We start from the raw sequence: 22,942 nt of genomic DNA on the forward strand, positions 1-22,942 counted from the left end.
GCTCTTTTCCTGGAAGAGTTGGATGGAGCGTCCAGCTTGTATGCCAGAGCTGGGAGCTGGCAGATGCTGGGGTTTGGCTTTCTGTGAGGTACCAGGCAGTGTACCCTGCTGCTGCCACCCCGTGGCCTGGCAGCAGAATGCTGTGCTGCAAAAACAGGAGGTCTTGGTTCCCTCAAACCTTGGCCTGCTCCTTCACTAGGCACAGCTTGAGGTAATTTTGGTAATTTGCAAATAATGGGGACTGGGAGGGTTAGCACTGAATAAACTGCATGAACTTTGCACTGATGCAGCACTTGAGAAAGTTCAAGGGGTACTTCAGGAACTGCAATTTTGATGTTCAGTTGCTGATATGCTGTTTTATTGTTCTGCATCTGTCACAGGGTCACATTGTGAAATAAGTTTTCATGTGTTAATGGAGGGAATATGCTTGAAAAGTTAAATCCATCATATTTGTAAATCTGGGAGTGGGAGGAAATGTCAATAAAATATTGGGCTTGAATATCTTCACTATCTCTTCTATATAACAAATCCTTGAAATGCTAAATTTTTTTAATGCCTAAATAGTCTCTTGTTTATAAAATATTGTCAGAGATCTAAAGGGTGATTTGTCACTGTATGCTTTTTGTCTTGTTTCTCATGCGGCACAACAGAAAAATTCACTGTAAGTGAACCTAAAATTTCTTATTGTGTGATGTGTTAGTTGTTTTCTTTTGGGGTGGGTTGTTTTGTTTTGGTTTTTTGTTTTTGGAGTTGCATGAGAAGAAACAGGAGATTCTGCTACATTTGGTTTTGTTTGATATTTTGCTGTATCTGTTTAATCATTATGGCATACTTAATTTTCTTGCTATGTCAACTAAACAACACATTCACAGCTGTAGCTAAATTCCTAGGGAAAGAGCTCTTTGACCTTCCCCTTTGTTATATAATAGTAATGTCTGACAGCATTATGGTAGGTAAGGTCTGTTTTTGTCTCAGATTAGTTTTTATGAGAGTGTTCTACTCTTTTATTAGTGCATTTTGAGCTGACATGCAGTATTTTCAGTCACCTAAGCTTGTGAAACATGCTTTAGATTTATTTATGAGCTTTCTTAGCAAATGAAAGTTTGGACAGCAAAATTTGCTTTGAAGTTCACTTTTTCAACTAATGATAATGAGAATGTTCTTTCATTCAGGGCTGTCTTACATCAAGCTTTGGTACCCATTAGTTCTGGAAATCATATCTATTGTTTACTGATTTTGTTAATTAAATAAGAAAATGTAAGGTAATGGCCTGTCTTAGAAACCTAATTTTTAAACTATTCCTTAGCTTCCAGCATTGCAAAGTCTGTGGTAAACTTTTTTCTTAAACCAAAATTTGGTGTGTCTTTGATCTTGACTAATTTTTCCTGCTAAATTTTTACGCCCCCCCCCCATGTCAAGGGGATATTCTGGTGTTTGCATCTCTCTCAAGTTTGCTGCCATTGTCCAGAGGTTATTGAATGCTTCCGTGGCCTGCAGACAGTGAGCAAATCGCTGTCAAATTACAACATTGTTGTAATGCATCAGCTTTTCATTGTATTATATTAGTGCTTGATGTCAGCTTTTCCTTCCAGCCAAACTGGAAACATGAGCCTTCCAAGGACAGAGTCCACAGGAACTTTACTCTGATACCTTTATACAAAGTGTTCACGTAGGGGGTGAGCCAAGGGCTTCTTTGCAAAAAGAAGTGAAGTTGTTGTAGTATAACTTGTTGAAATTAGTACAGAAATTATAGAAGCACTTTTAAAAAAAGCAACATTTGTGAAGTTTAACCTCTTGATGTAAAATTTTGGAGAAATTTTAATATGTAGATGTCACTACAGATTGCTAATGCTTCATGATTCTTCATAAATACCAGTGACAGAATAAACTTCATAAATACCAGACAGTGAGGTAGGCTTACCAAATCAAAAGTCCTTGGGAGAAAAAAAAAAAAGAAGGAAAAAGCCAAACCAACCAAGCAAACAAAAAACCCCAATCAAAATAACCCACAAAACCACCACTTTTGTACAAGTGATAAAGAGTAGTGTGTGGTTCAAATACAGTTTTTGCTTTCTGTGTGCTCACTTGAACTTGGTTCTCATTTGTGGTGAGGATGACATGAGTAGCACTGCACAATGTGTACAAGATGTACAAGAAGGGTGGGATGGGGAGGAATGGTGGTTCTTTCCCTGGGTGCAGAGACAAGTACAGGCTGGGTGTTCCTAGCCAGCAAATACATTTCCTAAATACCTAAAGGTGATTAAATCCTTCATTGAATTTGGAGGAGAGGTCCATAGGGCTACTTATGAATCCAATGGACAGAGAACTGGTTCTGCTGGAATTTTAGCTCCAAATAGGATGAGGTGATTTTTGTAACACCTTTGGTAAGATGCTGCTGTTAGTGGCCTGGTAACAGGAATGTGTCTTGGGCTGGCACACAACCTGCTGGGCTTGGTGCACCTTCTCTGCCAGTTCCACAGTGGGATAAAGCTGACCTTAGCCAGAGCCTTCTGTTGATAGCAGCAGCGTGGTTGTGTTGATCTGGAAGAGTTTTATCAAGTTCTCCTGTCCTGATGTCCTGTCCTGGTGGTGCTTGGGTGGGAGGTGAGGTGGATACCATGCAGGGGGTTGGCTCATGGTAATGTTCAACAGAGGCACTTAACAATTTGTTACTTTGAGTAGGACTTGCTTCATCCCTTTTTTGGGGCTGTAAGCTGTAAATGCCAGCTGGTGCTTGTCCCCCATGCATTGTGCTACTGTCACTCTGCTGGAACTGTCAATACTTCCATGCTGTCTTAGGTTTGTAAGCATGAGCAGAAGTAAATAAAATGCTTTCCCCACTTTTGAAGTGCCATCTCTTTACCACTGCTTTCCTGCTTTGAGGACAGTCATCAAACTTTGAGCAAAAGAGGGTGAAAGTTCTTCTCTGCACAGTGAAGAAACTGCACTTCACAAGTCTGTTTAGTGATTTTCTCTAGGACTCAAAGGGAAACAACCTCAAGTTGGGAGATATTGTTAAAGTGTTGAAGCCTTTTCTATGCAGTTCTTGAACGTTACTGCTTGTGCATGTACTTTAAAGGATCGGTAGCTGCTATGCCTACTTGCCTGTGCAAAACCCAGTGTATAATGTAATTTTGTTGGTGCACTTAAAACATGAAAGTGATTGCTGAGTTGCTGTTTATTGTGTGGCTGGTGATTCAGGGAAGAGTGGCAAAGAAGGTTGAACATTACTTCCTCCTTCCCCCAGTCAGTTTTCAAAGTAATTCACCAAGAATTTGAAGAAAAACAGTGGTCTGAGTGAGCTGGAAAACACTGGTTCTTTTTGATAATGCCTCTCAGACTGTAAATAAAAGCTTCTATTATGTGATGGTATAAACAGTATGCTTTGAGACTTTGTATTAGGAAACAAATGAGAACAAAACCTCACATTGTATTATCAGATAACTTTAAAAAAGAATTAGTCTCTGTGTTTGTTTTCAACCTATTGTATATTCAGTAGGTAAATCTGAAAAGCTTAGGCTATCATGTGTACATATGTGAATTAATGTAAGTCTTCCTTTAGGAAGGAATTACTCTACCAGAAAAACATTTAGTAACAATACAATTGGTTTATACTTAGTCTTGTCACAGAGCAATTAGCCACAAACTTCCTTCCTTAATTCTTCCACAGAAAATCTCCGGTCAATCCTATTCTAGGTTTTTAACTTTAAGTTAGAAGAAAAACCAGTGAATTGCATTTGTGCTGTTTTGCTGCTAGCTTTGATACAATAGATGCTTCTTGTTTAATTTTGAAGAAGTTGCCTTGGGCTGATGTTGCTGTCCCTTTTTTCTCCATGGCAGCTGTAACTCTGCGCGGAGACAGCGGCAGAAGATCGGAGAGGAGAGCCAGGCGAGTTTCAGCATGTCTCTCAGATCATTCACTGGCTAGTGACAGTGGCGTGTTTGAAGCTTTAAGCAAAAGGTCAGGTGTATAAATGCATAGTAAGCTGGAAATATTCCTGTTCTGCCACATGGCCCAAAAGAATTAGTTGTGAATTTATGTGTAGGCTTTCAAAATTGCTACTTATTAGTAACATAAAGCAACTAGATGGCATGTTTTAAAGGAAAGAAGCTTTTTACATGCAGTCCACTGTCATCTTCAAGTGCCAAGTCCCTTTTGCTTTTTTCTCTCTGACATTTTGACATCGTATCTCCCTTGCAAGATAGTTTTCTCATCCTGTTAGTCATAAATCAGTAATTTTATTTCAACAATCTATAACAAAATAAAGTTATACAGAGTGTGACTTAAAATTCTGAGTATCATGTAATAAAAGTATAACTTCAAGGAAGAAATATATGAACTGTCAAAAGCCAAAAAATATGTAGGTTGACCAATGGATTGAAGGATGTAGAAAGACATGTTACTTAATACAACTGTCTTAACACAGGAAGCAGTAACTGGGAAGAGGATAAGGTTTGGAGGATGCTAAAGAGATCTGGAAGACAAAATAAATGCTAAAATAACCTAAATATCTCAAAGGACTAATTCTAAAACTTCAACTTTGACACTTGTGAATTACTACTACTGTATATTTTTATATAAAACATACAGTAGTATATCTCAATTCCTTCTACATTACCAGTCCCTCCTGTATTGCTAAATAATTGCTTATATCCACAAATCACAGAATAAATGCTAATTCATCATTTAGCAGCTTAGGTCACTGTGTAGTTTACAGTACTTTCTGTTCCTGCAGGAATGAAGATCTGGAAGAGCCTGTTTATGGTGACGCTGCCAGTAATGAAGAACCACAAATACATGTTGGATTTCTGTGAGTAATTACTTCTCTTTCTCCCCATCAACTCTACAGGAATTTGTCACTACTTTTCCTGCTTATGATTTTTAGCTTTTTAATAAACTAAATCATGGTGGGAGTTTTTAAGAGGTTTCTGAACTGGCAGCCAAAGTTCAGTGGATGTACAGATCAGTCAGTCATGTGCCACTTTGTGTTGGGGATATGGTTTAATCAAAGTTTATTAAGTGCCCTTTCAATGCTGCCTGATAAAAGGACCTTCATTACTTCTTTTAGTAGCATTTATTTCCATTGTCTGGGCCATTAATGTGGGTATGGGTATAGGGATATGTCTCTGTAAGCCAGACGTTTTAAAGCCAGCTAAAGGAGTATTACCTTAGGAGAATCACAGGTGAGGAGACACAAATACAGTACAGTCCCAGTTGTACAATACATCTTTGAAATCCTGTGCCTATGGCATGCTCTTGTTGGTAGTGGGAGTAGCCTGGGGAAGGGCAGACTATTGTCATACAAGACAGGGTATCATATCTTAGCCCTCCAGAATCCTTTCTGCCCCTTGGAAACTAATTCCTAAGATTGGAAGCTTTTAAAATATCAACCAGATTTGTTAGTGGCATTTCAAAATCTGTGCTGATGTGAAAGAGTAGAATTTTAATATTTGTTTTCAATAGCCCATGAAAATAATGCAGATGGCTTTGTCTAATGTAACTGATATGTTGTTACACATGCACACACACAAATGCAGTTGGTGTAACTGTTTAAAGAAAAGACTTTGTTTTGTTAAAGCCTGTTTGCTGTCAAGAGGCATATGATGGCCACTTGTTAATTTCAAGCTGAAAAATATTTACTTCACTTAGTTCTATTAACTTCGTTACTCTAGCTAATGCCCTTAATTGAAACTGATTTGCGCAAGAAATTTGTTTAACAAAATGTGCTTTTGCATTCTTTAAATCTGTTTAGTCTTCATCTTTATTTCTTAAGCAAATTATCAATGACTGGTGACTAACACAGAAAATTTATTTTCCAGGCATGACAGTGGAAGCGAATGTCTGCTAGTCCATGTATTACAGCTGAAGAACTTCACCAGTCTAGTTGTTAAAGAAAACTGCAAAATGTAAGCTTAAATTTCACCCAGAGTCATCATTGTTTGTTTTATGCTGCAGTTATAAATACCATAGATTTATTTGGCTTCATTCAAAATTAAGCAATTTCTGGAGAAGATGCTATGTCTTAATTTCCATGAGGAAAGGGTTAATGTTCTGGTCACAAAGTATCCCTTTTATACAACTTATGTCACAATATTCAGGTAACAAGTGTAGTCTCTGTGCTCTTTCATGTTTATTATGCAGAGGAAAGTTTGTTCAAAAATATCTGTGATATTCCAGAGAATGCTTAGTGTATTTTTCTCATTACCTGTGGCAAAATCTATAATAATCAGTACGAGGTTTGCCTTGCCTTTTATCTTTAAGAGAGAAAACCACACCAGAAAACATGCTAACAACAGCAGAGGATCTGCAGGCTTTTGTGGCCTGTACAGCTCTCCTTGAGTATCCATGAAAGACCTTCTGATAACACAAGCTGAGAATCAGTACAAAAGATTGAATTTTTTTAAGCTCTAACAGCTTGTGCTACTTTTTCAAATTTTGTATCACATATAGAACATAGCTTAGTTTAGTCTAATAAATGTTTCTTAAAAATTCACTGTTGTCATAAAACACTGTTTTATCTAGAGATGCATCTTAGCATATTTTAAAGAAATTCAACATGTAAAAATTTTTGGTCTTTATCTCTCGGAGAGGTTGTTTGAAAGCAGGAAAATGGAGATATGATAACATTATTTTATTGTAAAATAAATTATTTGCTGGGAGGTATTAAATTCACATACATCTCCCTGAATGAATCGTTGTTTGTTGAGAACTTCACCATGATAACTCTGCAAAACTAGAGTGGAAGTTTTTCATGTAGGTTAGTACATTAGTGTTGGATTTCTGCTCTGTTTCAGTGTGAGTGCAAGGGCACATGATAGGGAAAAATGTGAATATTGTGTATTACTCAGCCATGATGCCTTGTCATCAGAAGAGAAAATAATCATCATCTGAAGAAGGTAGTAAAGTAGAGTCACCAAAGAAAAACGTTAGTCCAGAGGTTTTGTTGGACATTATCATCAAGGCAACCAGGCATCTAAGGGACTCAAAATGCAGTTGTGTTCTTCATCCTTCTCAGCCCTTTGCTGTAATCAAGAAATTGCATTGCTGCAGGGTGAATTGATTAGTCTAGTCAAAAAGTACGTTTCTATTACCAAAAAGCAGAAGAAGCTTTTATTGAGTTTAAAAAACTCCTCTGTGCAACTGTACATTGATTGAATCAGGTGCTGTGGCAGCTGGGGGGAAGTGTACTACAGCAGCCAGGGAGCAGAGGAGCTGGGTCTCTGCCTTTTTACCGGAGAAGAATTTGTTTAAGTGATGCTCCACAGCCCAGTTTGCTGCAGTTACACCATAAGGAGCTCTTCCAGTTGTCCTCTAACCATGTATTTGCCTGCCAGTGTCAGCCCCTCTTTGGTGGTGGCAGAGGAGTTCCTGCAGCCATATAGTCGACTTGAGTGAACCTGAGCTGGAGTGAGTTTTTTAATCCTGAAGGCTTTGTGGGGTTTTAGCTAGGTTAGTGTTTTTAACCCAGATAAATTTTGTAATCTGGGTCACAACACAGTTGCTTGAAACTGTTTGCTGGCATGAGGAAAGGAATAGGATATTGCAGGGGCTTGGAAAGCAGTCAGGACAGGGAGAACATGGAAACAATTCTCTAAGTAGCTCTGCTGCTTATGCTGTCAGGTGAAAATGTTTGTTGATCTTGTTTTTGGCTTGGAGTCTTAAATGATATGTTACCACTTATTTGAATTTGTCTTTTGAGACTGTAGATAGATGCAGTGACTGCAGATTTCTTTTGCAATCTGGATTTCTTAATTTCTTAAGGAGAGAAATAGGTTGCGTAGTGGGTGAAGAAAGAAATGGATCAGTGACACTAATGGGACAATTCAATTGCCTAAACATAGGCATGTGTTTCCATTTGAAATAGCATGGCACAGCACCTGGCCTCCAGCTGCTGCTGCTCAGAGGAGGCTCTGTGTAGCTCTCCCATAGATCCTCTTATAATTGCTAGCTCCTTTTAGATGCCTTGGATACCTCAGGGCAGCTTAAGTGCCACTTGGTGCCTCTTCTTAAGCACCAAGTTAAAAAAAAGTTTTTGTCAAAAAATACAGCGTTTTGAGATCAGCCTTGCAGATCTTCTGTATTAGAATGCAAAATAAGTTCTGGTGATGAGGACATCTCAAGGCGGCTTCTTAATGTAGAAGTTGCACTGATGTTTTTGCTTAGCTTGATTTTGAGAAATGCAAAATGGCTTTCTTTGTCTGAATTGTGCTATTTGTCTATTTTGCTGTTCCCAGTCATGTGAGAGTTTATTTGCCACCGCTTGAGTCGGGCACCCCAACCACTTACTGCTCGAGAGCTTTGGAATTCCAAACCCCGTTAATATTTAATGAAGTCTTCCAAATCCCCATGCACTCAAGTGCTTTGAAATTAAAATCACTACAGCTGTATATCTGTTCAGTTGATCATCAGCAACAAGAAGAACTATTGGTAAGTGGCTCAGTTTCTTAAAAGCCATGTGATATGCGAAACTAAAGTTACCTGAGGAATTATTTTTTAAGATTAAAAAGAGAACCTAATTTTTCCATAAGAAGTTCTGATAGAGTTACATGTTAATGTGTTCATTTGTTCACAGGTGTAAGTGTAGTTCTGTAAATAAAGAGGTGGGATTTTAAAAAAGACTTCATCTGACAGCTTTTAGACTACAGTTTGCTCAAGACTTAGGTTTCTACATGATGCTATAGTGCCTGTGTGGTGAATCTGTACTATTCAGACAGGTTCCTTCGAAAAAAACCAAGGAATACAGACACCTCGTTATTATATAACATTGGGTGAAGAGGACTGCTATTACATCAGTCTTAACTTTGTTGCAGGATAATAGTGGCCCTGGAACAGTGTTGTTACTTCAGCCTTTTACTTTAAACTGATTGAGGTATCATGTACTAACTAATGTTAGCTTCATTTAGCTGTTGCCAAATGCAAGCATGCATAACTAAATCTGCCTTAGGGTTGATGTCCTGGCTATTTTGAAGTGAGTGGGCTGTCTTTGCACTGGGGGGTTTGAATGGGTTAGTGAAAAAAACTTTTAAGCCTATCAAAGAAGTTAAGAGGTATAGGCATCTCACTGTCATGCTGGGCTGTGGATAAGAGGTGTTTATTTGAGCAAATCTGGTCAAGAATGTGTGTTTGTTAATCCACCTTTAAATCTAAGTAGCATCTCCTATAAACAGGGGTCTTAATATTGATAGAAATGGACCTGAGGTCTTGTCTGCAGTAGGAAGTTTTGTCTACAATGTAATTAAAGAGAAAGCATCTCAAGAACAGGCTGGATGTATTGGTGTAAAATGCTTTATACTGGTATATCCTGTTCCTCTGGGCAGCTAAATAGCTATTGAAATGTAAGGTATCTTTCTATTGAAACAAATGCATCTAAGTTTAGGGTATTTTATTCTAACTGCTGTTATTGAGTTGCCAAAAAAATAGGTCTTCAGGGTATCTTGGTGGGGATTTTTTCCTCTTTCATGGTCTTCAATTGGTTTTGTCAGAAGTATCTTTGTCAACAGTAATTGGTAATATAGTTTAAGGTAATTTAACAATACTACTCAAAAATAGAGAAACAATGCCAGTTTCTTCAGATAGGTGCACTGAAATATTTAAACATTATGATCATTGTTTTCTTCAGCTGTAATTTGAGAATGAGCATTTTGTCACATTGAGACATCATTTGCTACCTGCTACCTCTTTGGAACTGCTGTGGTGGTGCCTGTCAGCAAGGCCTCTGTCTTTGAAGATGCCTTCCACTGATATTATGATTTTCCCCCATCTATTTAATAATGCATATATTTCTCAAATTCTTAATGGCTGATTTCTTTTCAATTAGGTTATGCCAGTTTAATATTTTCCTAAGTACAAAAGCCAGAGTGGAGTTTATCCTAATTTATATAAATACTTGTACCTAACAGGAAAAAATAATAAAAAAAATTCTGGGAAATATTTCCATTATAAAGAAATAAATATGCTACACTTGTGGGGATGGTTTTTCCATTTCCTCAACCTTTTACTCTTATGCTTTCCATGGCTGAAGGATATTTTTCTGTCTTAAGTTGGCTTATTTCTTCCCTGGTGGCCTTGTCAATGTTGAGATAAGGGAATTGTTATTTTCCATGATTAGCATATATAGTTCATGTTAAAAGATAAAAGCAGTATGAATGCCTTTCTTGCAATCACCCAGCATTGCTGCATCTCTCCCAGTTTCTCATCTTTTACAGCCCTGACCAGTTATTCCCTGTGTCTTAATTTATTTGATTTCTTCTTGAGTGTAACTTTTTTTTTTTGCATTTTTTGTTTTAATTTTGGAACATCTGTCCCATTTTTAGCATGATTTTAAAATCCTGATTGTTTTCTCATGAAGAGACATGTATGTCAGACATCACAGAGATATTCATAAATACTTTTACTGTTCTGCCATCCAAGTCTTTAACAAATTCATCAGAACAGGCATGTGATACACCTCTAGCAGACCCACCTTGGTTTCTTCATCCTTTTGAGTAAGCTACAAATCTTGAGATGGACATGAATTATTAATTAGTCCTTTCAGTACTGATCATTCTTAATTGAGTTTGATGGTGATTTTCTACTCCCCAGCATTCAGTCAGTCAGGAATTACTGACTCCCTTTGTAGAGGCAGCTTCTTTGGCAGACTTGCTTAGCTGCCTAATGAATGCAGGGTATAGGCAGTGTCAGGTGTCTCAGAGCTAGCCTGTGCTTCTTACAATATTGCTGGCAGGAAAACAGTTTTACTCTCTACCCCCTAAACTAAACTCAGTGTGTCTTAAACATTTTCCAACTCTGATGCAAATGTGTGAGTATTTGATGCACATTTATATCTTCCATTACATCAGAGTGAGTAGATAATTAGAAGACATCTATGTTATACAGGAAAATGAAAAGGTATCTCTGTACCCTGGTATATATTCACATTAAATGACTTTCTCAAAAACATGCTGTATCCCCATGTTGCATTATTTTGTTAGGCTATTGTCCTCTATGCACCTGTTTAAACAGAGCCCCAGGGAACATTTGTGTTGGAAAAACAATGCAATGATTTATTTTTTTATTATTGTTTTCTACTTAACTGTTTCTTTACCTGCTTAAAGTTGAATGCACATTCTCTCTACGTTTCCTACTGCCTTTGTTGTTAGAGTCATTGTATTCAATTACTTGATTTGTGAGATGAAAGCCATTTTTACAGGACTTTTCCAGTGATACAAAGGAAGACATTTTTAGCATGTGGATCATAAGCATGAAAACAGCTTATGCTATTGCTGCAGAGATAGCCGGGGAAACAAAAAACAGTACTTAAAGGCCGACTAATATGATTGGTTGGTCTGGCTAGTGAACTGATTGAAAAAAACAAATAAAATAGGCAGAATAATTTGTTCACAGCTGTTTTTCAATTAGGCAAACACCCCTGAGAAATTTCTTACATGAGCTCTCTCTGATGTAGTAGTTTAAACTTTAAAGTTTGAAATACTTTTAGTGAGAAGCCTCCATTAAAACTATTTTTACCTGAATCTGGGAGATACAAGGATGGCCTGGAAAGTAGAAAAATGGCTTTATAGCTGATTTAACTACCTTATGACATAAATAGGCAGAGGAAAAAAATTATTTACACAACGTTTTTATTTCCATTTGAAAGATGCCTCTGAGGGCCAGAGAATGGAAGGGTATCAGAATACAGTTATCTCAAAAGCCCCTGAAATTAAAGTAATATTATTAAAGTGATATCAATTTAAGCAAATATAAAAATCAGATACATAGTTGGGAAGGTTTTAAAAATAAAATATTAATAGCTATCAGATGTCAGTTATATCTACATCAGTCATACAAATTTTATTTTTCAATTAAAAAAAAATTATCTACTCCCATTCTTCCTAGTAGTAAAGAGGCAAGAAATTCAGAATCTTAAACATCATAACACAACAGAATAAAAGTGTCTCTTTTTAAGAGACTGTAGTATTTGGTGAAGTGGGAGTTTACACTCTAGGTAAAATACCCTTTAAGTGAGAAGGTGTCTATCCTGCAGAGTATATGTATCTTATTGAGGTCAATGCTTTTTGTTTTTTTACAGGGCATTGCTCAGATAAACCTGACTGATGCAGAGAGTTCTGGTGAGATGCAGCTTCACTGGTACCCTGTTCAGATCTTCACTGGTTCAGAGCCCCAGAGAGCAAAGACCAAAAACCAGTGTGAAGACAGTATTCCTCAGTCTTCTGGAAATGTAACTACAGTTAAAACAGTATGGCTCTAAAAAAGTGATTCGTTTACTTTGTTTGACCAGCAGGGTGGCTATGATCTTACCTTGGGTGCAGGTTTTTGAGTTATCACAGGAACTAATAACTTAATTTAACTCTTGGTGAAAGATCTAGATTTCAGAAGACTAATTGAAAACCAGATCATGTCTGGGCAGATGCTTGAAATAGTACCCTGTATGCATGTTTCCAGTCCAGCTAAAACACATGAAAAATTTCTGCCACTGCACTGGAAGAGATTGTCAAGAAAGGTTCTGCAATTTTCATTCTTGAAGATGTTTTCAGCCCTTGACTGGGCTCTGGACAGCCTGACTATGATGCCTTGCTTGCTTTGGCCAGCACATCAGACTGGGTGACCTCCAGAGGTCTCTTCTGACCTAACTTGTGGGTGATGCTCCACAGTCAAGTAAAGTCTGCCCAGTTTCTGTGACAAATTGAACACCACATACTTTTGATCGTTAAGATTCAAGATGGATTTGTTTGGTTGTGGTTTGGTTTTTCGTTTAGTTTTTTAAGGAACATATGATGGCTTTGTTTTTATTTTTTCTTTGAATAATACACATTAAATGCATTGGTTTGTTCAAACAGATTTAATTAAAGTCTAATTTACCTTTCAGGATGCAGTGACAGCCCTGTTAGCTAGGACCACTGCCCAGCTGGAAGCAGTTGAGAGAGAGCTGGCAGAAGAGAGAGTGAAATTGGAGTACACAGAGGAGGAAATCTTGGAGATGGAAAGAAAAGAAGATCAGGCAGAAGCCATATCAGAAAGGTAAAAATGGTTTAAATACCTCATCAAACAGATAATAACTAATATTTCCTCAAAGATATTTTCCCTATGGGTATAATCTGAAATAAAGCAGGAAAACAGTAGGTTTTTATTCTGAGATTTGCTTCCTGTTAGTGCTACAAGTATAACATTCTATTATGTCATGATCTGCAAACAGGAGGAAACCTTACTTGAATAGGTTGAATTTAGGGAATTTGAGGAGTGGGGAAACTTTATATCAAACATGAACTTTGCTAGGGAGGCAACTGTAATGAGTTTATAACAGCCCTCTATTAAGAAAAAGTAAATAAAATTTAGTGGTGACACGAGACATTGTTAGGGTTAGGGTTGCAATTTCATTCCTAGTGATACTCCTGGTTTGTTACATGACTTTTCTTGTTCTTTTTGTTATTGCTTTCTTAGTACTGTTACAAAGACCAGAACACATGCCTTAAGAAAATTAGGGAAGGTGAATTTTTTTCTATGAAATGTATTTGCTTATTTGCATTTGCAGAAATGCAAGTGTGCTCTGTTCTCCTGTTGAAAATACTGTATTTTTATTGGAGAAATAATACTCTAAAATTATAAACTGGCTTAGATAATGTTAGAGATAAATGTAATGCAGAATTGCATGGAGTTTTTTAACACCTGCAAAATTATTGTGATGTTCTGACTTTAGGAGCTGGCAAGCAGAGTCTGTTGACAGTGGATGCAGCAATTGTACCCAGACTAGTCCTCCTTATCCAGAGCCATTCTGTGGGGATCCATTAGCTGGACACATGTTTGCAGCTCCAGCTGGCCAGTACGGCTCTGGAAAAATGCAGCCTCCACCACTGAAGGTAAGGAGAGAAGACACTGCAGCATGAAAACTGCCACCCTGCCTGGCACAGTGAGCTACTGCTGTGCCTGGAGCTGGAGTCTGAGTTGGGCAGGAGGGAAAGGAGTCAGCAATGACATTGGCAACTCCATATGAGTGCTGACTTTGTGACATCTGTATGGCTGTTAAGTTGGTAGAAGTTCACTCTTTAGGGCTGGGAATTGTTTTCTTACTACTTACTTCTTAACAGAATTTAGTTCTTATATCAAAAGGCAAACTGTTTTTACTATGGCCTTTATCTAATCTATAAATTGGCACTGTTATCAATTTCTGCATTTACCTGAAATTTAAACAGAAAAGATCATGATCAAATTCCAGTGCTCTTACTTCTATAAGAATTTTTAAAGGAATTGTAAAGAAAGAAATTTTAGGACTTGTATTACTATTTCAGTTTTACAATAACATGGAATAATTGTGCTGAAACTGATGTACTTAAAATCTTTTGTAGTCAAGATAGAGACACTGAAAATAATCCTTCACAAGTTGAAATCAGCAGACTTCCATTGAAGTGGAGGAACATAAGCTGTTTGTGTTGCCTGTAGCAAGGATCACACCTCTTATGGAGGAGTGACTTTTCTGAAACTTTGAAAGCTTTGCTAGAGTAGCCTATGTTTTCTATCTTTCTGAATATTTTAATGTTCTTGTATAATTGTGTGAACAGTCTTTCAGTTCCTTTTTTCTTCCTTGTTTTCATTTAAGCTCCTGTAGTTTTAAAGCAGTTGCTTCAGAGTCACTGTGCTTACTGAAAGGTGACTCAGTTTTCTTCTGTTGAGGCTGGAGATCAGGTGGTAGTTTGGGTAATGCCCAATTGCCAATCCTGAATGCAGTCCTTGTGCTTTGCAGCTATGATATAACTGCATCTCTTAATTGTTACTGCTCCAGCAAAGGCTTCTGAAAGGTAATCTCACAATTTTGGATGACCCAGTTTAAAAACTTTTACAAAAGTGAGGTGATACATCCTCTCAGTGCTCATTAAAATTTGAATCTAGCTAGCAGGGCAAATTGTTTACTTTTGGTATTGTTGAAATGTCTGATTGTCTTTGCTAGGAGAGAGAAAATAAGGAAGAAATAAAAAAATGTCCTTTGTTGAAATTTTAGGTGGATAAGGAAACTAACACTGAGGATCTGTTTCCTGAAGAAGTTGCTATTCTTCCAAAAGAGAGAAGCAGCCGCAGGCCCCGGGGTTCTGCTTTTGTTCGCAGCAGCACAATTGTTCGCTCCCAGACCTTTTCGCCTGGAGCGCGGAGTCAATATGTTTGCAGAGTGAGTAAAGCTTGAGAAGGAGGAGAGGGAAGGGGTCTCCACACACAAGTATATTTTACATTTTTGATAATTTCACTATAAGGTTTCATTGCATTTATAAGAAACATCTATTTTTAATACTAATGAATAATCTTTAATTGAACTTAACAATGCAGTGGTAAGAGCTTCCCTGACTCTTCTTAATAGTTTTTGCCTGGATGGATTTAATTTAAAATTTAAGAATGTATGATAAATTGGGTATTGAGCTCTTTTCCTTGGCAACCTTAGATGTTAGGTGTGGGTGATTGATTTTACAGTGCTATCTAATGAGGTGTGTAAGCAGTTAGCTTAGAAGCCGTGTTTAATTTTCACATACATAAAAGTTTGAAAAAAGGTACTGAATGCTTAGTCTTAGGGCCATTGCATAAATATTCATATGGCTCTGATTGCTGTCATGAATGTCAGTCATAAGATGCCTGTTAGTGTGGGACATAGGATTCCTGAGTGCACTGGTGCAAGTAATTGAGGACCAGCACAGCAGTTTTCAAGGTCACATTTATTGTTTGCTGCATTCAGTGGCAGAAGACTTCTAAGCAGTTGGCTCATGGTGTTGCAGATCAATACATGGGTATTGGCTTTGCAATATTATCATAGCTTTGATTGTACTCTTTCATAAGCTTCTGAGAGCTTGAGTTTGAAAATTCAGGAAATTATTTTTAAATTCTGTGCTCACTTAACCTGCACTTACTTAAAAACAGATGCGAGGAGAAAGTGAGAGACTGTATTGTTTTTACCCATGACAGTACATGTTTTAGGATAAAATACTGCTTTTGAGTCCTCCCTCCCTCTTTTTTTTAGGTTAGATTGTCTGGGATATTTAGTAGAATAGAAACTTATCTGTAAAACATTGATGGTTTGTAAATTTTCTTGAATTATTGTAACTACCATATAAGCATTATTATATATAAATGTTTATAAATAACTGAAAAAAATGGTTGCTTAAAAGAAGATAGTTTCAGTGTACTTTAAAAAAGAAATCTCAAAGGCAAAGAAACCCCCTCAAAAAAACCTAAATTTCTTAATGAAGATGATCTTGCAAGCAACCTTTATTTTCCATGTCTTTTCTAATCAGCTGTATCGCAGTGACAGTGACAGTTCAACCCTGCCAAGGAAGTCCCCTTTTGTGCGGAACACCTTGGAGAGGCGGACTCTGCGGTACAAGCAGGTATGCCCAGGAAAATGACCTTCTGCTTTCATGAAGTTGCTACAACAATGGTATTTCTATACTTGAGAGGTTTAGATGTCTACAGGTACATTCCAATCCTTTTAGGAAGTGTGAAAAACTTCTGCAATATAATTGGGGCAGGGTGCATGTTTTGGATTTGTTTTGGACTTTCTAAGCTAAAAGGTAGACATAAAAATGTTAAAGTTGTGATCAATTTTGAAGAAGGGAAAAAAGCATGGCAGAGAGAAGTCAGTTTAATGGGTACTGAATTTATATTGATTTAGATGTAAAGTTTCTTTCAAAATTTTTCAAATCTAGTTTATGACGCAGGGTGCAGGTTCAGAGATGTGTGACATGCATCTCCCCTCCCATACAGCCTAACAAATAATAGTATTTGAGAGCCAAGTATTCAGGAATGAATAGGTTAAGCCACCCCTCTTACTGTCAAATGGGCAGAGAAGGAGCGATGAGGCATTAATGTGTATATAAACGACATAAAATATAGTCTGGTCAGCAGAAGTTAATACCTTGCTGGTGTAGGCAGGTAGACAGCCATGCCTCCCATTTTGATTCAGAATGTATCTTAAAACCAATATTGAATGAAGCTCTTTAAGAAGAGTCTTGCTCAGAGCGGTATTTTTCTGATGTCATTGAGTTTTTCCTATTGCATCTATTTTATTATCATCATAACATGGAATTTTAGTCCATAAACTTCATTAGGTAAATATTTGTAAGTAGAAAGGAAACTGTAAAAGGAAGTAGTAGAAAATACTAATTGAAAAATTTAGCTGTAGGGATTTGCTTCACCATATATTCTCTAGCCTTTTCTGGGGGATGTAAATAATCTCCAAAAGTTCATGTGGGAAAGACTTAGTTGTGTGAAGTAAGTACAGCAATTATATGTATGGTCTATAGAGCTAAAGACAGACCAGTAAACCATGTTGACAGTAATGTATTGTGCATTTTGTTTGAATCCTAATAACTCAACAGTCCTGCAGATCATCTTTGGCTGAACTTATGGCAAGGACATCCTTAGACCTGGAGCTGGATCTCCAGGCATCCAGAACTCGACAGAGACAGCTGAATGAGGAGATCTGTGTTCTAAGGGAGTTGAGACAGCGCCTGGAAGACGCCCAGCTCCGAGGGCAGACAGATTTACCCCACTGGGTCCTTCGGGATGAGAGATTCCGAAACTTGCTGAAAGAAGCAGAAAGGCAGGTATGGTAATAGGACACAAGCACTCAGCTTGCTCAGAAACTTCTTGTTTTAAAATGTCTTCATTTTGATAAGATGTCTAAAGAGCTGTTTGTACAGAATCTCAAACAGTGAATGTTTCTTTTATATTCTTGAAGTTAGCACAATAAAGATTATTACCAAACTGTGTATTTATTTGAGGACAGTTTTTGGAGAATGGCATTGTATGCCAGTGGCATGTCTTGTTTTGGATTTTTGTTCATTTCTTGTTCATTTGTTTTTGTTTAGGTATTTGTTATTAGAACTTTAATAATTATATTTCTTCTGATATTTAAAAGAAATGTTGCTGATTTGATACTTATTCTTTTACAAGTATTTGGAATGTTACCTGTGTAATTTTTTTTCCTGTTCTTGGAGAAAGGAGTTGTAGAAAAAGGTGGCAAAACTGCTCAACAGACAAAATTGACATTGGATTATCAGAGACAAAAACTGATGCCAAATTTATAGTAAAATCTTGTTTGACAGATCTGTGTGCAGTAAATTTTCTTAATTTATTACATGTCTTTCTGAAGAGCATTAATGAATGAAACAACTCAGTCTTTTGCATTTATAGTTCTTAGAAGATCAGCTATTTCAGACAGTGTACTAGCGTGGTTTCACTGTGGTGGGTGAGGAAAGAATCCATTCTTTTACTGTGAATATTCTTATGTTTTATTTATTCACATGGCCTTTTTAAGCATTATGTTCTTGTTTTCAGACCAGACAGACCAAATTTGAACATCACCAAGAGCAAGCAGCTGAAAAGATGCTAAAGAAAGCATCAAAAGAAATATACCAGCTGCGTGGGCAAAATCAGAAAGAACCTATTCAGGTGCAGACTTTTAGGTAAGTGGTAATGCATACTGAAATAGCATAGCAACAGTTCATTAGTCTGGTTAAAGCTTTCTGAAACATTTAGCTTAAATTTTATGTCTTTTGATTTTAATCAGAAGTAATTAACCAGTAATTTGAAACTGTATCTAGATTTGGACATGAGTTCTTTCTGAATGCTTTGTTCTGCAAAGAGCCAAAGCCACAGTAAAATTGCAGTGAAACAATTCTAGTATACATGACATAAAAAAAAAAAAGCTTCAAATATAAACATAGCTTAGGGGATTCTTCCAACTTAGCCTAGTTGCTGTGAAGTCCAGTTCTTCAATAGAAGCCTGTGGACAAGCTTGTATTGAAGAAGCCTGTCTGTTTAATGCAATACGTACAAATTGTTAGTAACACACTCTCCCTAAAAATTACTCAGTAATACTGGAATTTTCTTTCAATAAGCCTGTTCTTTGGACTCTTTTTCCAGAGTTGTCATCTTTTTTCCCTCTTCTTTGTTGTAGACATTATTTGCAAAACATAGAAGGGTGAACTTTGCATTGCAGAACTTGTCCCATTAAACCTTTTTACGGTGAACTAGGACTGAAGTTCAGTGAGTTGTATAAAGTTTCCACCCAGGTTTTTAAAAATAGTAATTGTCTTCAATGGAATGTTGCCATTGTGAGGTTGAGTAGTTTTTGGAAGTTTGTTGTACTCAAATAAAAGGCCAGTTCATAAATAACAAATACTAACCATTAACCAGAGTAAAGAAACCATATTCTTGTGGGGAGAAGGGGGAACGTAGGCATAATTTTATTTACTTCTGTTTTCTCTTGTTTTGATCACAGAGAGAAGATAGCTTTTTTTACAAGACCAAGGATTAACATACCTCCTCTGCCAGCTGATGATGTATGACATGTTGCATTGTAAACATGAAGTATTTATCGCTTTTATTTTAATGAAGTTCTTAGATTAGACAAGTTTCTTTAAAAAAAAAATGTGCAAAAGCTAATATACACGTTTTGTAAAAAATAAAAAAGTTAAAAAAATTAAACATAAACATATATATAAATATATATACATATATATTTTATAATAGCGACTGCAACAAGGCTTGGTTTTTCCTTGTTGTGAAACTGACATCTCTGAAGACAACTTATTTTATAAAAGATCGACTATCCTGTTAAGAGCGTGTACAGTTTTTATGCTGTTTTATTTGACTTAAAGGCTGGAAGACAGAAACAAAGTGAGTTCAGGCAAATTCACTGTAGTGTAATTTATTTATAGTGCCTTTTTTCCTTGAAGGAAAATACCTACTTTAAGATGTATTTTAAGACTGAAATTTTGTTCCTCAGTATTTGTCATACAGTAGAATGGAACCATTGAGCTGGTTTTGTTTCTGATACCTGAAATGAAAATACTATGTTCTAAAATTGTCACTTTTTCAGCTTTATTATCTGTAGCTTATTATGTACATTGTATTCTTTAGCACTGTCTGTGTTATAGCAAAATATTATCACCTGCAATGTGTTTAACACTAATTAGAAGTGATGCTAAACGTTGCAGAATTCATTTGCATGTACTTACTGTGCACTAATAGATTGTTTTCATTTCTGTTGTGTCTAAAGTATCTTTATATTCTTAACTAGATCCTCAGTTTAAACGGGGGAAGGAAAAGGGTGACAGGTCTTTGTTTTGCTGTTTAATGAAAAGGGAATTTAAGGAGCAGTTTGAGCTAGCTGTGTGGAAAGCCTGCTAATGGACTATTACAGTAATTTCTACAGTTCTACAGATTCTCATCTGATTCAGGAAAGCACATATGTTCTGATTTCAGAAAGCAGCTGCTTTAAGTAAGGGTGTTTAAACGCATGTTCATCCTAAAGGATGTGCTTTGTGGTTACCGCAAGCAAGTTCTGTTGAACAGTGACACTTTCCAGGAGGAAGGTGTATAATTCTGGAAGGTACAGCTCACTTGGTTGCTAGTTGGACCAGCTAAAATCTTGTAAGAAATAATTTTATTTGTAACCATCCATTTTAATGAAAGACTGTCACCCTAAATTCCCGAGAATGCCAGTTTTGTGTCCTTGCATCCTGCAAGTATGTAAAAATACTTCTTTACTAAGCTACTATAATAGAGTTTCTCATATTTTCCTAATTCTACATTACCTGCAAAGAGAGGTGCCCAACACAAGACTGACTTTGCAAATTACTGGAATATCCCCAAAGGAAGATCATATTGTCTCTTAATTAAGTTCAAATTGGTTCCACGGTTTTCTATGTCAGGAAATCAGAACAAGGGCCAAAAAACAAACAAACCTATCAGAATATTTTCAAATATTCTGTAAGTAAGTTTTCTTTGTGAGTTTCAGTAACTTAGACTCTGTTAGCTTGTTAAAGTCAGGAAAACCTGGAAGAGAAATTGAATTACTTTTACTTATCCACACTGAGTCAAAAAGTAATGGGGAAAAAAGATTGTAAGCATAAATGTTAATAAACACAAATATTTAAGGTAGTGTTTCCTGTTTCCTAATATGGCCTATAGTCATTACAGGCATCAAGTGTTACAATTATATAGCAATTTATATGAAATTGAAGTATATTTAGCATTTATTGTGCTATTCATCCTGAAGCCTGTTTTGCCTGTAAGTTTTGGTGGATGATATTGGGTTCCTTGGGCACAACTAGATTTATTCAGAAACTATGCAGATAAAAACCAAATCATGTGAGAAATTTGTAGTGTTTGGGTAAAAGTCTAGGGCCAGCAAGCTTTTCAGTGCTCATTACTTTAAAAGACCAGTTAGTCAGAATTTTGTTTCTTATTTCCAGGGGAGTCTGTCACACAGTAGTGTCTATCCAAAGTTACCATGCAGTGACACCAGAAGTGCTTGCTGTGTTTTAAGAACAGACAACACCATGTTCCTGTGAGGCTGGTCAGGTACTGGAAGGGGTTGTGCAGAGAGGTGGAGCACTCTGTCCATAGGGTGGGTGAGGACTTAACTGGATATAGCCCAGAGCATCCTTGTCACATTCGGCCTGCTTTGAGCAGGGAGTGGGGGAGGGACCTGCTTTCCACCCTAGATTGTAACCAAGGGCAGTGTCCAGTGGTCTCTCTGTCAGGGGGTTTTTAAATTGTGACTGCTGTGAGATGTTGTCGGTGTATCTTGTGGGTCTGTGATTCTGACTGCTATAATGAGTTCTGTCTTGATGTGGTAATGAGTTATCATATTCAGTATTCATCTCTCTTGTTTTTGTCACAGTTCTGTATGATTGTGTCATTTTTGTATTATTTGAAAGTATTTCTTCTATAAAATAAAATAATTTGGCATAAACAGAAAAAGGGTTTTCTTGTATGTCAAAGATATTTCTTGAATCTTTTATATTTGCCACATTTCTGATGATTTAATGAAAAAAAATTGAATTTTGAATAACACTGTAATTTCGGTTAATGTAATGAGTTTTCAAATAAAGGTAAGAGAGAAAATCTGGGAAACTGAAGATCTAGAGGGGTTACTAAAGACCTGAAAGAGATACAGAGTGTAAGGAAGGGCATATATATTCTTCCATGTGCTTATCACTCATGATAAGTTGACAGCTGTATCAGAAGTTCATAGTTGAATATTCCCAGAATTCCTGGGTAACTCCACTTAAAACACATTGAATTGCCTTTTTTCATAACAAACATTTGCACTTTCTAAATTAGTAAGGAAAGCAAGTTGACATTATTAGTTCTTAATTAATATGACTAATGACTTATGACTAATTCCAAGGTGGAAACCACTCAGAAGAATACTGGCTGACTTTTCTTTTTAGGCTGACCCTTACTGCTGCTTTCACAAAGGAAACGTTAAATCTGCATAATTACGGAAGGGCCATTTCTCAGTTTCCCTTTGCAACCTTAAGCTGCAGGAGCACAGGCAAAATCGTAGCAAGGACATGTGACTCCTGTCTCTGCAGTATTTGCAAGGCATCAGGGGTATGACAGAGTTTAGGTTATTTTTAAACAGTCTGCCAGAAATAGGCATTGGAACAGCGACCGTCCCCGTCCCGCTGCCGCCGGGAGCAGCAGCAGAGGCTGTCATGGGTACGTCGGGTTGGGCTCTCTCTTGTAAGCATGGAATCTTCTTTGTATTTCTTGCTGCAGTTCTTTTAAGGACTTTGCAGGACTTAAAGGTAAGTGCAGTATAAAAAGAATATTTTTTAATGAGTTAGATGAGCTGTGTCTTCTGCTTTTCGGAGAAGAGGGCCCATCACAGCTTGTTTTGGCTCCAACTTCCTTTATGACTATAATGTTGTACATCTCTGAGAGGAAGAAGCATTTGCAGAGAGACTTGAGAAACTGCAGGCTAACAAAAGCAAGAATAGCCTTGTCTAAAACATCATGTGAAGAATGTATTTTTTTCTCTAAGATCACTTGATTGAGTAGCATTGGAAGAAAATACCAAGGAGTAAAGTTGATTTGGTTTTGGAATCTGTAAATGTCAGTTAAATCATTTGCTTGCCCTTGGAAAATCTCAATATTCTTGGATTTTGGAGC

The 22,942-nt window shown here is 36.9% G+C and overlaps 1 protein-coding gene across 3 annotated transcripts in view; it reads left to right on the forward strand.

The window, feature by feature from the left end:
* WWC3 (WWC family member 3) overlaps positions 1-21,764 on the forward strand; it is a 98,937-nt gene extending 77,173 nt beyond the window's left edge. The window contains exons 12-23 of one of the 3 annotated variants that reach the window (XM_058821807.1): positions 3,841-3,961; positions 4,737-4,811; positions 5,821-5,907; positions 8,236-8,428; positions 12,069-12,236; positions 12,867-13,018; positions 13,695-13,854; positions 14,991-15,155; positions 16,267-16,359; positions 17,350-17,577; positions 18,311-18,438; positions 19,257-21,751. In XM_058821807.1, coding sequence (XP_058677790.1) covers positions 3,841-3,961; positions 4,737-4,811; positions 5,821-5,907; positions 8,236-8,428; positions 12,069-12,236; positions 12,867-13,018; positions 13,695-13,854; positions 14,991-15,155; positions 16,267-16,359; positions 17,350-17,577; positions 18,311-18,438; positions 19,257-19,323 — 1,637 coding nt within the window. In that variant the 3' untranslated portion in view covers positions 19,324-21,751. Of the gene's footprint in view, positions 1-3,840; positions 3,962-4,736; positions 4,812-5,820; positions 5,908-8,235; positions 8,429-12,068; positions 12,237-12,866; positions 13,019-13,694; positions 13,855-14,990; positions 15,156-16,266; positions 16,360-17,349; positions 17,578-18,310; positions 18,439-19,256 lie in introns of all 3 variants that reach the window. The other 2 variants (XM_058821790.1, XM_058821798.1) reach the window with 2 other exon arrangements.
* Positions 21,765-22,942: the final 1,178 nt, after the last annotated feature.

The sequence above is a fragment of the Ammospiza caudacuta genome, chromosome 2, assembly GCF_027887145.1.
Source record: "Ammospiza caudacuta isolate bAmmCau1 chromosome 2, bAmmCau1.pri, whole genome shotgun sequence".
In the NCBI taxonomy this organism is placed as follows: domain Eukaryota; kingdom Metazoa; phylum Chordata; class Aves; order Passeriformes; family Passerellidae; genus Ammospiza; species Ammospiza caudacuta.